The sequence below is a fragment of the Strongylocentrotus purpuratus genome, unplaced genomic scaffold, assembly GCF_000002235.5.
Source record: "Strongylocentrotus purpuratus isolate Spur 01 unplaced genomic scaffold, Spur_5.0 spur5_scaffold_4, whole genome shotgun sequence".
Classification (NCBI taxonomy): Eukaryota; Metazoa; Echinodermata; class Echinoidea; order Camarodonta; family Strongylocentrotidae; genus Strongylocentrotus; species Strongylocentrotus purpuratus.
The window spans coordinates 8,336,082-8,353,316 of NW_022145610.1; the positions used below are offsets into that span (position 1 = coordinate 8,336,082).

General features: G+C 36.2%; 1 protein-coding gene across 1 annotated transcript; it reads left to right on the forward strand.

The window, feature by feature from the left end:
* The first annotated feature begins 1,878 nt into the window (after positions 1-1,878).
* On the forward strand, positions 1,879-16,255 carry LOC592836 (dipeptidyl peptidase 2). Its single transcript, XM_792341.5, has 11 exons — positions 1,879-2,179; positions 3,777-3,916; positions 4,714-4,877; positions 6,560-6,695; positions 8,080-8,167; positions 9,200-9,366; positions 10,601-10,661; positions 11,573-11,694; positions 12,467-12,623; positions 13,316-13,451; positions 14,454-16,255. Exons 1-11 carry the CDS (start codon positions 1,996-1,998, stop codon positions 14,560-14,562), a joined length of 1,464 nt encoding a protein of 487 aa, XP_797434.4. The 5' UTR covers positions 1,879-1,995; the 3' UTR covers positions 14,563-16,255.
* Positions 16,256-17,235: the final 980 nt, after the last annotated feature.

Sequence of the window (17,235 nt, forward strand, 5' to 3'; positions counted from 1 at the left end):
ACTTACAGGGAAATTAATTTTAGATGAAAGCTAATTGGTTGGAATGTGTGAGTACAATTTGTGCATGTATTTTGAAATGGGACATTGGAATGAGGGGGTTTTGTAGAATAAGATTGAAGTACATTAAAGAGAGGGTTTGTAAAGCGGAAGAGAGACAGAGAGAGACATTGAGACATGATTTTGGAGATCCGAGAGAGAGAGAGAGAGAGAGAGAGGGGGAGGGAGGGACAGAAGAGAGGAGATATTTACCATGAGTTACTTACAGGAAAATTAATTTTAGATGAAAGCTAATTGGTTGGGATGTGTCGGTACATTTTGTACATGTATTTTGAAATGGGACATTGGAATGAGGGGGTCTTGGAGAAGAAGATGAAGTATATTAAAAAGGGGCTGTCAAGTGGAAGAAAGACAGAGAGAGAGAGAGACAGAGGGGCATTGAAACATGATTTTGGAGATACAAGAGAGAGAGAGGGGGGGGGGGGGAGGGAGAGAAGGAAGGGAGGAGATATTGATCGTGAGTTACAGGGAAATAAATCATTTTCAAAGGAAAACATGAAGGGGAAAAAGAAGGAAAGAAAGAAAGAATGTGGTAAAGGCATTTTGTTCTGTTTGTGGAGAAAGAGAAAAGGGAAGACCAGGGGTAGATGAAATTTACAGAGACTACAGGTGAAGACATTTGGTGTCGTGGGGTGAATATTTGTTAAGGAAAAAAAGGTATTTTAGATTGTTGTTTTTTTAATTGAAAAATGCCAATGCAACGTAGGCCCATTTTCATGTCCAAGTTCAACAGAAATTCTACACACTGAATATCCGTAGGGGCATCATATCAGTGATGGCAATGGAATTTTATTTAAACCAAAATACAATGTTTCATTGTCATATAGCAACATTACATACTTAGCAAAGACTATTACCAGGCACAGTTCTAGAAGAACGTTTCATGGGGAGGGGAGGGGGTTAGATGTTACTTGCGCTTCGCTTAAATTCAGATATAATGAAGAATTTGGGGAGCCCACTCCACTCCATCACACCCCCCCCCCCCCCTCCCCTTAGCCTCTAGAACTGCAACTGCACATGACCGGAATTTCATTCCACAACCAATTGAGGTTTCTAAAAAAAGCTTTGGTTTTATCTTTTCTATTTTGTTGTGATATTGTTATTTTATGTTAAGGATTTAAAGAATGGTAGGCTTTTACAACATGTAACCTTTCATGTTATTGTCGTCATGAGGAAAAACATTTTATCGAAATTTCACCCTTTTCGGTATTGTTTAACTTTTGTTTTCTGACCCCCAATTTCTAGAGTGGTTTTTATTGCTGATAAGGGACCTTTCTTAACTAATCGGCCTAAGTCAGATAGTCTGGCGATGCTAAATGTGTAGTACAAGGGGGTACAAGGGATAAGGGGACAGAACTCTTTATATACATAAGAGAGAGAGAGAGAGAGAGAGAGAGAGAGAGAGAGAGAGAGAGAGAGAGAGAGAGAGATAATTATTATTTTTCACAACTCATTTATTTATCATGCTTATTATTAGGACCATTCCACTTTCTAAAGTTGAGAAGTCCAATAAGGAAAGAGAACAAAAGAGGAAAATTGCTATGACTCATTTTTCTTTTAGGACAGCATTTACCAAAATGTGACTCAGTATCATTGTTTTTATGCATCCTGTTCCGTCGAGACCTTTTTAAATACATGGATTGCGTCTATTCGATATCTGCAAGAGCAGTATATCCCGATATCCCTCAGTATATTCCTACCAACGAAAATGATCAAATTTGAGTCTGCGCATACAGACTAATTGCTTGGGCTCATGATCGGAACCGTGTCACATGATACAATAGTTGTTGTCACCTGATTCACTAGGTTTTGCAAAGCATTACTGCATAAGCATGCAGCAATGCATCAGTTCTGGATCGACTCATTGCATTGGCCGATGGTGGATCTTTGTGCTGGCGTTGGGGCAAATTCTGACTTTTTTAAAGGCAATCTGTAAGAATGGAGTTGATTAAAAATATACTGGTACCTCCTTTCCTCTGCTTACTAATTTCTTTGTTGGTGTGTTCAGCGAATCCGCTTCCTCGATATCCATACAAGGAGAAATTTTTCGACCAATTTATCGACCACTTCAACTCCGAAAGTCATGGAAAGCAGACCTTCAGACAAAGATATTTCGTCACAGGTAAGATTACAAATTCATCACCTCTGATAAAAAAGCAGGCGCTAGTGTAGCAAGGTATCCAAAATATAGCCTACTAAAACAGACCTCAAATTTTAGACCCCAAATTTCGTGTTTATCATTATCTCTAGGGTTAGGGTTAGGGTTAGGGTTAGGGTTAGGGTTAGGGTTAGGGTTAGGGTTAGGGTTCTAGGGTTAGGGTTAGGGTTAGGGTTAGGGTTATTAGGGTAATGATGACCACAAAATTTGGGGTCTGTTTTAGTAGGCTATATTTTGGATACCTTGCTACACTAGCGCCAAAAAGCAGATCATTTAAAGGTAATACAAAGTTTTGGTATTGGGTCATGAATATGGTTTATATTTGGAAGCATATGCGATCCTACAATATTCAGTGATCGTTGTCGCGGTAAAAATCAAGTCTAAACATGCTAAACTAGCTAAGTTATGAAATTGTAAATAATAAACTCTATCTATGGCCCGAATTCACAAAGTCAAAGGAGGTTTGTCGACAAACCGAGGTTTAGGTACGTCATATGAGGCATTTTGACGCATTTTTTTTACAAACCTGGTTTGTAAATAACAAAAGGAGGTTTGTCGACAAACCTCCTTTGTAAATTTGGTTCTTTATGTTGTAGGATCTATAGCTCCCTCTCAAGGTCAAGATATTAATTAAGCTTTAAAACAATACTTCTTGACTAAAATCGACCAATTAGCTTTTACCGTTCGGAAATTATATATCACAACTACATATAACCTCTATGTCTAACATTTGCAAATTTTGATTTAATAAAAAATTCTTCTCCTTTGTTTCATTTTAACTTTTCAAGAAATCTTCTTTCACAAACACAACACAAAAATTAAAAGGTTCATCTTGTAATGTTGTATTTTTGTAAGTTGTATATTTTGACGTAATTGTTACATCAATTCCTAGAGCATCAAACAATTATGATTCACCACACTTACTGGTAACATCAAATTCACTGGCAAATGTTAGTTCATGTAATAAAATCAGAAATTGATATCTTAGTTTGCAAGATTTGTTGTGGTCGAAGCCGCGCGCGTTTGTTCTGGTTCTGATTCGTGCAATGAACATAGCTGCCTGTACCATGCGCCCACATTACGCTAGACATTTTTTTCGGAGTGACAGAGTTTTCCATGTGTTCCTGATGATAATTCATGAGCAATCGTGCGATTTGTAAACATCACAAAAATTATGACCTCTCATGCATGTTCGTGACTTTGATACTGCCTGAAACATGAATCCATGTGATATAAGCTAAAACTTACTGATTTTGCATTGCCAATATGATAATTTATTCACAACAATAGTGATTACCGGTGTAAAAACATGGCGAATGTCGTAAATTCAGCATACTCCCTGTGCGCCCTCTAATACACTACTATTTTTGTAATGTCAGCATCAAATTGGCAATACTCCCCAGGGAGTGTGGATGGTGCACACTGTGCGTGAATGAATCCAATGACGGGTAATAATATCTGAAAAGCCCTTGGAGACGGTATTTTGTATTTAGCTATATAAATCAAGATTATTATTATCATTATTTCTGATTTAATTTGAATCATCATTCTCTTCTTTCAGATGATTACTGGCAGAAGGGCAGCGGACCAATCTTCTTTTACACTGGCAATGAGGGGGCTATAGAATCATTTTTTGATAACACAGGTTACATATTTGACATTGCACCTGAGTTCGGCGCCCTTGTCATTTTTGCCGAACATGTAAGTTAGCTCCTCTAAGATCTATAGTCCTTTGAAATGTAGCAATCTACTACCAGTATTCAAATCACTATCGTCAAGTTTAGCTTAATTTCTTTCTCTTCTAAATTTTCTGTGATGAAAGAAATACGTTTCTTTATGGAGGACATGCAAAAAAATGTTAAAATCAAATACCTATGTTGAACAACAGAAAGGAAAGAAAAGAAAGAGAAAATATTATTTCAGAAAAAACGAAAAACAAAGGATTCAAATATTCAATATGTAACCAATTATAATGATGGATGGGTTGATTCATACTCTCTGATTTAGGAATCAAATTCATCATAAGTTATTCATCCCTTTTCAATATTTGTAAAGCTTTTACTATGGCAGTGTGACCATAGTTTTGGCGTGACCTAAGTTCATGCACAGTTCCAAAATATTGCATATTTTGTCCGGTGTAGCAAATGCTGATCCAAAATGGAATTCATAGATTGCGATATCGCTGGAATTCTTTTGACAATAAATTTTAAGTTGCGCCATTTGTTGTCAAGAATTTTGATGTCCATTTACTCATTGATCTCAGTGAATTTGCATAGAATATAAGAAATCATGGATCAACTATTCCATTCCGGAATTTTTATGAAAGGTGCACATACTTTGGACTCCCCGTCATACCCTGTTTATCGTAGTTCTCTCACTCAAAGCCATCCAACCAATATTGGGTTTACTTTTCAAATCTCAAAGCGTAGTATTATACAATTTACTTATCCGTATACTAAGATTTTTTTTGTTTCTCATGACCTTTAACCTTATCACAGAGGTACTATGGGAAGAGTCTACCGCTCGGCAACCAGTCTTTCACCCCGGCTAACCTAGGCCTGTTAACGGTAGAACAAGCCCTTGCAGACTATGCGACACTGATCACGAGCCTGAAGGAAGAGCCAGGGTTACAGGACTCACCTTTGGTGGTGTTTGGTGGAAGGTAAATAATACACTAGTCCCGCAATTTGGGGTCCAGGACTTGCCTGTGGTGGTGTTTGGTGGAAGGTAATATACACTAGTCAAAGTTGACTTGGTCCCACAATTAGGGGTCCAGGACTTGCCTTTGGTGGTGTTTGGTGGAAGGTAATATACACTAGTCAAAGTTGACTTGGTCCCACAATTAGGGGTCCAGGACTTGCCTTTGGTGGTGTTTGGGGGAAGGTAATATACACTGGTCAAAATTGACTTGGTCCCACAATGAGGGGTCCAGGACTCACCTTTGGTGGTGTTTGGTGGAAGGTAAATAATACACAGATCAAAATTGAATTGTTCTCACAATTAGGGTCCAGAGGGGTGTATCTCAAAGACTAAGATCGACTTTAAGTTGGACTTAAATATGACAGGCCATTCATATCACTGTTTGCTCTCACCATTGGTCTCTTAAATATGATCTTTAGATACCGGTAATATGTTTTCATTGCCGGTGAACGGTGACAGCGAACATGCCAGGCATGCCATAGTTAAGTCCAACTTATAGTCAATCTTAGTCTTTGTGAAACATCCCCCCCCCCCCCTGGACTTGCCTTTGGTGGTGTTTGATGGAAGGTAAATAATACATGAGTCAAAATTGACTTGGTCCCACAATTAGGGATCCAGGGAGGTGTTTCACAAAGATCCTAAGTCGAGCTTAACTCTAAGTGTTAAAATAAAATATATTCAAAAGCAAAAATTAAAGTATTAAAATCAAAAACATGATATCTCCTTGATAATACAAAACATGAATGATTTGAATCAACATGTTATGCCTTTTAAAATAACTTTTACAAAATATTTTCAAATATGCTCACGGCTTTCCATAATTGCTAAGGCCGACTTAAAGATAAGTTCAACTTAGGATCTTTGTGAAACACCTCCCAAGACTTGCCTTTGGTGGTGTTTGATGGAAGGTAAATAATACACTACTGGTAGTCAAAATTGACTTGGTCCCACAATTAGGGGCTCATATGGGGGGTAAGGGTTTATTGCCGTTTCGTCTGCAACCGTAGAAGACGAAATGATTATTAGACCATGTGGATAGTAGACAGCCTGTGTGTAGACCATATGAGAATAGACTGATTGGGTAGTAGACCAAACAGCAATTCACTGAAGGTAAGCCCAATGGTGTCATATCATATTCAAAGGGTAATGCATGATCTCTAATGAAGTTTTTAAAAATTTACCCCCTTTTTCATAATTTCAATAACATTCCCACAAAATCTGACCCTATGTGCATAAAAACAGGCATAAAAGTGGCTCTAGATATAACCCTATTTGGGGCTTATTGTGTACACGTTCACAAAAAAGAATATTACATGTTTGTTTTTGCAAAACAAAGTACAAAAGTATGTTTTCACATGTTTGCATCCATTTTAATGATATGACATTGAAGCTCTGAACAATTTATTGCTCTTTAAAAAATGTACCCTATTTTTAAGTCTACAAACAATTATCCTTTTGACATGAAATTTCTTAATATCGTGTTTAATCAAAGTCAATTTAAGTGATATCATGGGGGTACGGTATGTATTTTATGAGTTTAGTAGCTACAAAGCCTACAAGTGTAACAAAAATATTTATTTTCTCTTTTAATACAGAGCCCTTTTTTAATAAATGTAATCCTTCCTTCCCTTTCCATTTCGTTAGTTATGGAGGGATGTTGAGTGCCTACATGAGGATGAAATACCCCCATCTAGTGGCCGGTGCTCTCGCAGCTAGTGCTCCTGTATACAGCACAGCCAATGAATCATCCCAAACCTACTTCTTCCAGACGGTCACAAAGGTAGATAAAAGACATCGTTTAACAATGTTAAATCTGAGATGCAAGGCCCTACATGTTATCAGTGTCTGTGATATGGTGTAGTATTGGAGCCCTAAAAGAATTGCGCTTCAAAATGATCATTAAGTGCCTCAAAAAAGTGTAAATCTTTGAGTGACCGGTTTTGCCATACTCATCTTCCCCAACAGAGTGTAGTGTTATAAAAACCGTTAGGAAAACAAATTTTGAAATTTTGATTTCCAATCATGAATATCGTGATAATTAGCCAGGCGATCGGCTTGTCAAACTCATGGGGTTCCTGACTGACCTAAAAGTTTATAATTGTCATTGCAGCATGAGCTAAATCAAGGATTTTGTTTCAGCATCTGAGACAAAGATTTTAAAGGTGGCATTCACTTTGCAGACTTTTTTTGGGGGGGGGGGATTGTTATCCACATCACTCTCAATATGAATGAAAGCCCCAGAATATTTCTTTTGGTAAGCTATATAAAATTAGCTTAATTTGAATCGTGGGGTCATCACATCAGGTCGGGTGGTTGCATTACCTGACCTTTAATGAAAACATGCCCCTTTACTCGAAAATGTTGGGGTAGTTTTTGTGAAATAAACCCCTCTCATCTATTTTTTGTCTGGTCCAATTTACTCGACACTTTGTGAAAATCATTCAACAAATCTATGAAGGATATATAGCGTCCTTAACAGGCTTAATCTTCACATAAACTTCCACTTTTGTTACACGACTTTTCATTAAGCGAGAGCTTGAAGATCATGTGAAGATATCGGATTTGAAGTAAGCCTATAAAATCTAACCTAAACAATGACAATCAGGTAACCAAGAATCCAAGCACACATTGGTTTTGTTTCTTTTAAAAATGCAGTTGGTGTATAACTGTAAGAGCAGAAACTTTCACTTATTAGCAGCGAATGTTTTCGCAGCATTAAGCCTCCGCAGTTTTGGAAAGTTTCAAAATGTTTTGTAGAAAACAGAAAGTATACAAATGTGATTTTCACTCTCAATAAGATGTTGAAAATTTGCTTGAACACCTGTATTAAAGTGGGACTGCACTACTTACTACTTGCTCCCTCTATACAGCCAACAATGCCTAAGTGGTACTCGTTGATCCCCCGTGGTCCCCTTTTTCTTATGTTAATTGAGAGCTGATTTGATGAGATAACCACCTGCCAGTGACCACGCAGGGTGGTCTAAATCCATCCTGGCCAAACTAGTGCACATAGGCTTTAAGGTTTTGCAACATCTCACAGTGGAATTATGCACAATGCTATATTAGATTATTAGATTATTTTCAAATTTATGTTTCGATCTCCTTCATTCACGTTGAAATCAAAGAGTTTCTCTAGTCTTTTCCTTTGTTTATCCTATGAACAGGATTTCTATGATGTGGATACCAATTGTCCGGACCTCGTGAGGGCGGGCTTCGCCACGCTGGATCAGTTGGCGGGCCAGGGAACATCAGGTATTGTGTATTTCTCTAAAGGGGATGTCCACCCTGATATGAAGTTGGTTATGATAAAATGAAAGAAACAAGGTTAGTGAAATTTCGAGGAAAAAGCGATTAAAAATAAGAAAGTGACCGTTTGAAGGTGCGATCAATCAAACACAAATTGGCAACTCTGTGATGTATCTTGAGGTCCTCTCACATTTGCCCTGAGTTCAAAAACTTAAATATTTCATATTTCCCTCAAGAAATTTGCAATCATGCATTCATCCTAAATATAATTATTGCAAATACGTTGATATACAACCACTTTATAAAACAGGTCTATTCAGGCATAAATAACTTAGAGAAAATGTAAATTTATAAAATCTTCTAATCAGAGCAAATTGGAGAGGAGCTTGCCATATGCGTCACAGTGTTGCCAATTTGTGTTTTACGAATGACATCTTCAAATATTCATAAATTTCCTATTTCTAATTGTTTATTGCTCAAACTTTCACTTACTTAAGGTGGATTTTCCCTTTAAGCAGTTTACCAGACCAAGTGGCAAGAAAGGCTATGTGTTGAAAATTGTTGAAAATGTATATTTAAAAAATTGCATTGTTTTATGGGTGAAGTCAGTGGAATGGATATCTTTTTTAATCCCTTCTCTGGTATGATATCCACATAATGCTTTCCAAATTCCTATCAGTTTGCTTAAATATTGAAAAAAAAATCCTGCCCTTACAAAATATTGACCAATTTGCTTTTAATCTTTGAATTTTCAGTGATGATTTTTTGTTCATTTAAGTTTTGAGTCGAAATGATACCCAATTCAATTATACACCAGCAGTCCTTGTATGCAGAGTCCCAAATGGTTCAATTAATTTTTTCTCTGCTGCACACTATACACCAGGGACTGTATAAATGTAATCCAAACACAAAGATAACAAATCTTCTTTATAATGCCAAACCAAAAAGAAGTTTTCCTTTTTTTTAATTAGAAGAATGCAATCTCACAGAGGATACAGGATCATATCTTTCTCTGTCATATTCTTGCAATACATCTAGGTCTCAACAAAATCAGTACTGCATTCCATCTGTGCAAGTCTCTGGTCTCCAAGGCTGATTACTATCATCTGCTGGGCTGGATCAGGAACTCGTTTACCTACCAGGCCATGTTGGACTATCCTTACTCAGCCTCGTTTATGGGTAGCCTACCAGCAAATCCTGTGAATGTAAGTAGTGGGTCTGTGAAGTAGACCAGGAACTCATTTCCCAAACTGTGGTGGACTATCTATATTTCCTAACTCAAAGGTAGATCACCAAATCCCAGACTATGTTAGACTATCTGTACGTTGCCTCATTCATGGGTAGCTTACCAGCAAATCCTGTGAATGTAAGTAGTGGGTCTGTGAAGTAGACCAGGAACTCATTTCCCAAACTGTTGTGGACTATCTATATTTCTTAACTCAAAGGTAGATCACCAAATCCCAGACTATGTTAGACTATCTGTACGTTGCCTCATTCATGGGTAGCTTACCAGCAAATCCTGTGAATGTAAGTAGTGGGTCTGTGAAGTAGACCAGGAACTCATTTCCCAAACTGTTGTGGACTATCTATATTTCCTAACTCAAAGGTAGATCACCAAATCCCAGACTATGTTAGACTATCTGTACGTTGCCTCATTCATGGGTAGCTTACCAGCAAATCCTGTGAATGTAAGTAGTGGGTCTGTGAGGTAGACCAGTAACTCATTTCTCAAACTGTGTTGGACTAGCTATCTCTATTTCCTAACTCAAAGGTAGATAACAAACTTCTTTCCATTCTAGACTGTTAGACCATCTGTATTTTGTCCATTTCTTCATTGGAAGCTTACCCGCTAAGACTGTTAGTGTAAATTGTGGGTTTATGAGAACCTCTTTTATTCCAAACCATTTTGGACCATCCTCGCTTCATTAACGGTACATAGATCAGGAATTCCATTCTATTCCAGTCTATTTTGGACTAGCCCTAGCCTGCCTTGTTCATGGGAAGCCTCCCAGCAACATACATGATACACTCTTGTAAATGTAAGCTATGATATAGTAAATGTAAGGGAGATAGACCAGCAACACCTTTCTCTTCCGGAGCCTGGGGGCTATTTCTCGAAACCATCACAAGTCAACCTTCTTGGACAACCCATTGAAACGTGTGTTATACAATTAACATGCGTATCTATGGGATGTCCACGAACTTAGACTTATGACGGTTTCAAGAAACTGGCCCCTGCAAACAAATCCTGTAAATGTGAGGCACTTCATAATCCCTATCATTATTGTTATCATTATTGATAATACAGTCAAACCTGCTTTAGTGACTACTTGTCTACAAAGACCACTTTTTGTGTTTCCCTTGGGCATTCACTATAGACAGGTTTGACTGTATATATATATATATATATATATATATACCTTCTCATTTCTTACTTAGGTTTCTTGCCACATGTTACTGAATGCGTCAACTCCCTTGGAAGGACTAGCTCAGGCTTCAGGTAAGAGAAACCCTTTGTATTTAGTCACACCTTTATATGTTTGTCTGAATTTCGAAAAAAATGATTGAAATAAATAATGATAGAAGTAGTATTCAGTTTATAACTTTGGAATTATTGACATTTTGAAAATTGGATGGATAGTAATTCTTTAATATTTTGATATATTTGGATGCCCCTGTGGATGTTTTATAAGCACTAGAAAATTTAGCCTCTAAAACACTTCTGCTTTCTAGAAATTGAATTAAAGCTAAAGTAATATCAGTCTTGAGAGGGCGCTATACAACATAAAGAGTCTATCATTTACAATTTCATTACTTTAGACTTGATTTCAACCGCAACAACGATCCTTGAATATTGTAAAATCGCATATGCTTCCAATATGTTCATTTGAACCAAATTCATGACCCCATACCAAAACTTTGTATGACCTTTAAGATGGTGTGTTGGCAAAAGTAATTTTGATAATAAAAAATATAAACAAATGTTAATTTAGAAACAGATCAATCAAAGACCTCTGAAAAAGAGAAAACATATATTAATAGCCTTCAAAGAAATGCTGCTTCTGTTGGTCCTGTAATCAGAATTGGGAAATGGGTGGGGTTGGGAAAAAGTTCATGACAGTGCAAGCTCTCTGATTTCTAAGACATTTTCACTTCTTTTTCTCCTTACATAGAAGAGACAGGGGAAACTACCTCCAAATTTGTTTGCTTCAACTCTTGTAGAAGACAGCGGTTCACTTTTAGCTGCTCTTTTGAATTGAATTTTTGATTTTTACAAATAATGAGTTTTTAGTGATTCAAAGATTGTAAATTATCAAATGAACCTTCACTGTAGATTTTGGCTGATTCAGTTAGACAACTTTGCTTCATATCTCATAATTTCTACATTTTTTTTTTCTTCCTCAAATTCAGGCTTGTATTACAACACCAGCAGCACACCTCTGCAATGTTTTGACATCTTTGCTGAGTTCATCCAGTGTGCAGACCCAACCGGATGTGGACTAGGTACGGATAGTACAGCTTGGGATTATCAGGTGTGTTGGGTCCGTTGTAAGCCCACTGATCATACTGATGACTATCCTTGCTTTATTTGTACAAAGATATAACCTTTTGCATGCACATTTTTTGTTAAAGAGATGGGGATGCAATTGCAGGCCCCCCCCCCCCCCCCTTCTGATGGACCTGCACCTAGTTGGAAAGAGAAAGAAAGAATAACTAAAATAAGAAAAGAGAAAAGAGATAGGGAGATACAAATTTATTAGATCGTAACTAAGTATTAAAACATGGACAACAACGAGCTATACTGTTAATGTACTAATGTATAGCATATGTCGGTGGCTACCATATTTATATTTTATGTAAGACTTAAAACATTGTATTTCAATAAATCATTCTGGTAATCTACTAATGTGTAGTATATTATGTAGGTGGCTACCATATTTATGCCATAGATAAGACTTGAAACATGGAAATCAATTAGCCAGCATTTGTAGGTGGCTACCATACTTATATAGTATATAAGCCTTTAAACATGGGAAATCAATTAGCCATAGTGTTTATGCATTTATATCTAACGTTTGTAGGTGGCTACCATATTTATGTTCAGGTGACCTATTTATATTCTGAATCAGGTCAACTATAATGATAATAATAATAATAATAATAGTGTAAACTTGTAGAGCACACACACCGTCCAGGGGCGCTCATGGCGCTAGCGCAGCAACAGTTCTCTTTAATACCAGTAAAGTAAACAATTTTGCAATATCCATATCAAATACTATTCGTCATTTCTCGTGTATATGATAGGCTTGTACCGAGATTACCTTGCCCGCCGGAAGCAACGGCAAGACAGACATGTTCCCTGACATGCCCTTTACTCCCGACATGAGGACGTCATACTGCCAGAGCGTATACAACGTGACCCCGCGACCCGATTGGCTGAGTATACAAGGATTTGGCAAAGGTGAGTTTACATACAGTGAAACCTGTCTATAAAGACCACCCAAAGGAGACAAGAAAAGTGGTCTTCAAAGGCAGGTGGTCTTTATGTACAGGTACCTTTAGTACCGTACATGTTTCATGAAGAAACCATTTCCAAAGGAAACAAAACATGTCTTCTTTGTAGACAGGTGTCGCTGTTAGTGATAGGAGTGGACTTTTTCTCTGTTTGTATATATGTAAATCTCCAAAATACATGTAGATAATGATACACTGTTACCAGTATTATACAGTTGTTATAGAATAAGTTGAACAAAAAAGATGGAAGAAACATTAAACATCCATCCATACGTCAGTTAACATGTACATGTATGTCACCGTTTAGGTGATACATGTACAGACAAAATGTCTTACATTTTTGTTTTACTCTGTGTTTACTGAGGACTGAAACCATGACCTGCCAAAATGTTCTGTGTTTAATGAGCCATTGGTGATGTACATATATCATGGTGAAAAATAAAGAAAAGCCAGGGACATACTTTTGGCTATATAGTAAGCTAACCCCCCCCCCCCCCCCCCCCCCCCCCTTTGTTCTGGCGACATGTAGTACTCTCTGTGTATGAGGAAAGTTGAGTTAAAAATGTCACTTTTATTAAAGAATCCCTCACACCAGATTCTTATTTGTCTTTCCTACCAAACTGTTTTATGTACATCCAGGGCTAGCCAGCTCCTCAAACATCATCTTTTCGAATGGTTTACTGGATCCATGGAGGCTGGGAGGGGTAGCAAAGGACCTCTCGGAGAGCATCATTGCGATACCGGTCCCTGGTGGAGCGCATCATCTAGATCTCAGGTACTGGTTTGATTTGATTTATTTACCATTTAACATTTCATACAATTACACAAAGAGAAACTATTGGTTGGTAAAAGGAGCCAGATGATAGCACATGTACTAGTCGAGCCTTACCCCTTAAAAAGCTAAACAAAGCAATTTGGTACAAATCAGTTTAGAAAACGTTACAAAACAAAAGTAACAAATTTACAATTACATTCGATACTTTAAAAAATAAGAATACTTGACAATATCTTACAATGTACAAACTTGATATTTCATTCATGATTTATTACAGTAATCAGAAACCTATATTTAGACCTTATTGATCTGACAATAATAGGTAATCTATTCCAAAATTCACTGCCCACAAAAGACAATGAATATTGAGCTTGTGTCGTTCTAAATTTTGGAAAACGTAATTGTCCATTCTTTTTTTGTCTTGTGGAATAGCTATACTCTATAAATGTCACAGTACTCTATCGAAATCGATGGTATTATCGTCTTTATATACTATGTTTCTGAAATCATTTTTGCTTTCTAATGGAGTGCATCATCCAGATATAAATTACCCATACCATCCTCGTATTGTCGTTAGTTTCTAAAAGCTATCTCTAGAAGAGAAAATGATAGAAATTTGATGATTATTGTTATTTATTATTAAATGATTATTAGTCGATATGATCGATATTAGACAAACTTGGCATTGACAAACTGGGAATCAGACCAACTGGAAATTTGGCTAAATGAGCAATAGACCGAATGGGTGGGAGACTTATTATTATTGGAAATTAGACCAAATAGATATTAGACCAAATGACTATTAGCCTAAATGGACATTAGACCAAATGATAAGTAGACAAAATGATTATTAGACCATGTGGATAGTAGACGAACTTGTTGTAGACCAAACGGCAATAAACAGTTTCTGAGAGTCAGTTTTAAAGCACTCTGCGATCCAGGTAACCATTAGTTTGTAACTGCACATCCCAAATATGATAAATTTTCTTTGGAATTTTTCAGAGGATCTAACCCTAAGGACCCGGAGTCTGTGATCGAGGCCAGGAGCCAAGAAAAACTCATCATCAAGGGATGGGTCGAAGCCTGGTACCGCGGACACAAGACAGCATAACACCATATGTGAACGTCACCTGCAGCCGGAAGCCCTAGAGGGTTTAGGTCCAGCTTGATAGACCAGTTCACAAATGTACTGAAATATCCCTTCTTCAAATTTACTAGATGAAGTTACATAAAAGCTTGCCAGAGGTTTATCTAACATATCATTAACAGATGTATACAAGCTGCATTATAATTATATAGATACAATCATACAATACCAGAGAACAGGTACATTTTATGAGTTTGTCATTAGGCTCTTAGGTATAAACTTCCATATATTTCTATACATTTGTGATTAATAGTCTTAATGATGGAGTGGATGGAATTTGAATGTATTTTTACTTTTCATTACAAATGTACTTATATATATATATATATATATATATATATATATAACATGGCACAAAGAACTGAATATATGCAGTTTCATGTACATTACAAAAGGAAAGTTTCATAAAATGCAGGCCTGATTGGATCATAAAAGTATGATTATATATGTAGTTGTGATCCCTGTTTTATACATAACAATAAATAGATCATCAATCTAAAAGAAATCAAATATTAAGCAGCACTGTTTTTATCTCGGATTTCTATTTTTTCCAAGAAAATTGTAGTCTGTAATTTTTATGCCCATGTATAAGTTTCAAGATGTTATCTCATGCATATATTTTATGAGATGAAGCTGTAAAAGGAGATATCTTATAGAATTTCCTTTTGAATATTTTCATATAAAAGTAAAAGTAAAAGTATTATAAGCTTAGCAGAAATTGTTATTTGATATTGGAGAGCTAGAAATTCATCATATATGATCATGTACAGCATCTTATATCTACCTCTCTTACCTTCCCATATTAGTGCAAGCTCTATCTTGAAATAGTGTAAATGCAATTTATTTTGTTTCATTTGAATGTCTTAATACCTCATATTCATCTTTGGTTTATTTGTGTGTTATTTGTTTGTCATCGACACAGTATTTACTTTGCTACATTGTTCTGGGCCCCTGTCTTATATCTTATAGACAGTTGCGATTAATTATAACTTATTTGTGATAGATATCAATAACAACTATGTACATAAGAGATAGGAGACTGCAAACTTGGGATTGATTGGAGGACTTGCGATTGATTCGGTTCAATCCAAATCGCAACTCTTTATAAGACAGAGCTCTGTTGTATATCTTCATATTCAGGTTCATATGCATTTTATTTTCAATGTTCAAGAATGATTTTTTTAATGATCCCCTACTAGCATGCGGCAATCACACTTTGATTAAAATATGAATAGCATCAATAGCAAAACAATTTTACATTGAACAAAAAGTTTTAATAATAATGAGAGGGCAAAACATGCTCAGGGGAGTCATTGAATGTGCAACATCAGTTTTAAAAATTTATTTTTACTTTCAACTGTGTAAAAGTTTTCTTTTTCTACCCCTTTTGTAACTGATTTGACATGCCTTGTACAAATTTTATACTGGAATTAATATGAGACAAAAAGAAATTTGTAATAAGGTAAACGTAATAATTTTGTAATTGTTTAATCATGTGCTGTCTGTTTTATAACAAATGTAGAAATGGTTGTTTCTTGTCGTACAGTCTGAGATAAGTATAAATTCCAGGTATCTTATGAGATATTCCAGATATTTTACTTTTATACTGATGGATTTTATTTAGAAATTTGAATAAAATTGTCCAAGACAAGGAGAATATTATTTTGTTTTATACGAGAGTGTGTGTGAATACAGTGAAGAAAGTGAAAGAAAGTACAGTGAAACCCATATAGAAAGACCAACCAAGCATAGGCAGGTCGTCTTTACAAATGGTGAGGTTAAAGGTCGGTCCCCAGACGCACATTCCATGTCTGATTGATACACGTCTGTAAAAAAACCCAATAAGTCGTTTTCGTAATGTAACCAAATTTATACCTAGTTGCCTGATACAAATTATTTTATTCACCTATTACGAATAACTATTTCAATAGAATGCAAATTGCATACATTTACATTACGTGCTGTTTGGTATGAGAAGGAGAAGCCATTATGCTTGTCCTACCTAGCAACAATTAATATATACAATTCACATTTTGACTATTGAAATGGAATCATTTGTAACAGGTGAATTAAACACTTCACAAAGACATAAAAATCAAATTTGGTTACATTACAAAAATGGCCTATTGCACAAAGAAGGGTTTATTTCAAGACATATTTTAACGAGCAGCATTGTTTAAAGAGAAAGAGTCTTTACAGACATTTGGTCTTTCTACACAGGTCGTTGTTGAAGCAGCGTTTACTTTTTTAGTTTTCAATGGGGAGTTCAATGGACCAATTTTGCATTCTGACTATTGAAATACAATTATTTGTAACTGGTGAATGAAAATAATTTGTGGGCACTTAGCACAGATTTGTGCATTAAATTAGATTACATCACGAAAATTGCCTATTACAAGGTCTACCCCGTATAGGAATTAACTTACCAAAACAAATATTTAAATTTATTTTTCCCTTCTTTCTTGTAGGTCTTTTGATAAGCTTGAGCTTAAACTAGATAAAGAAAGAAAATTTTAATTGACTCTGATCATTTGCATATACAGGAAATGCATAATAGGAGAATGCTGACACATTAATAAAGAAAGATAAAAATGAGAGAGAGAAGAAGAAAGGAAAGTGATGGGGGAAAGAGAGGAC

What these genes read in the sequence shown, in the direction of transcription:
- LOC592836 (XM_792341.5), top strand. Translation starts at nt 1,996, where the DNA reads ATGGAGTTGATTAAAAATATACTGGTACCTCCTTTCCTCTGCTTACTA. An exon ending in TTGGTGGTGTTTGGTGGAAG is followed by an intron (nt 4,878 to 6,559) that starts GTAAATAATACA and finishes CCATTTCGTTAG; the next exon opens with TTATGGAGGGATGTTGAGTG. An exon ending in AGGACTAGCTCAGGCTTCAG is followed by an intron (nt 10,662 to 11,572) that starts GTAAGAGAAACC and finishes CCTCAAATTCAG; the next exon opens with GCTTGTATTACAACACCAGC.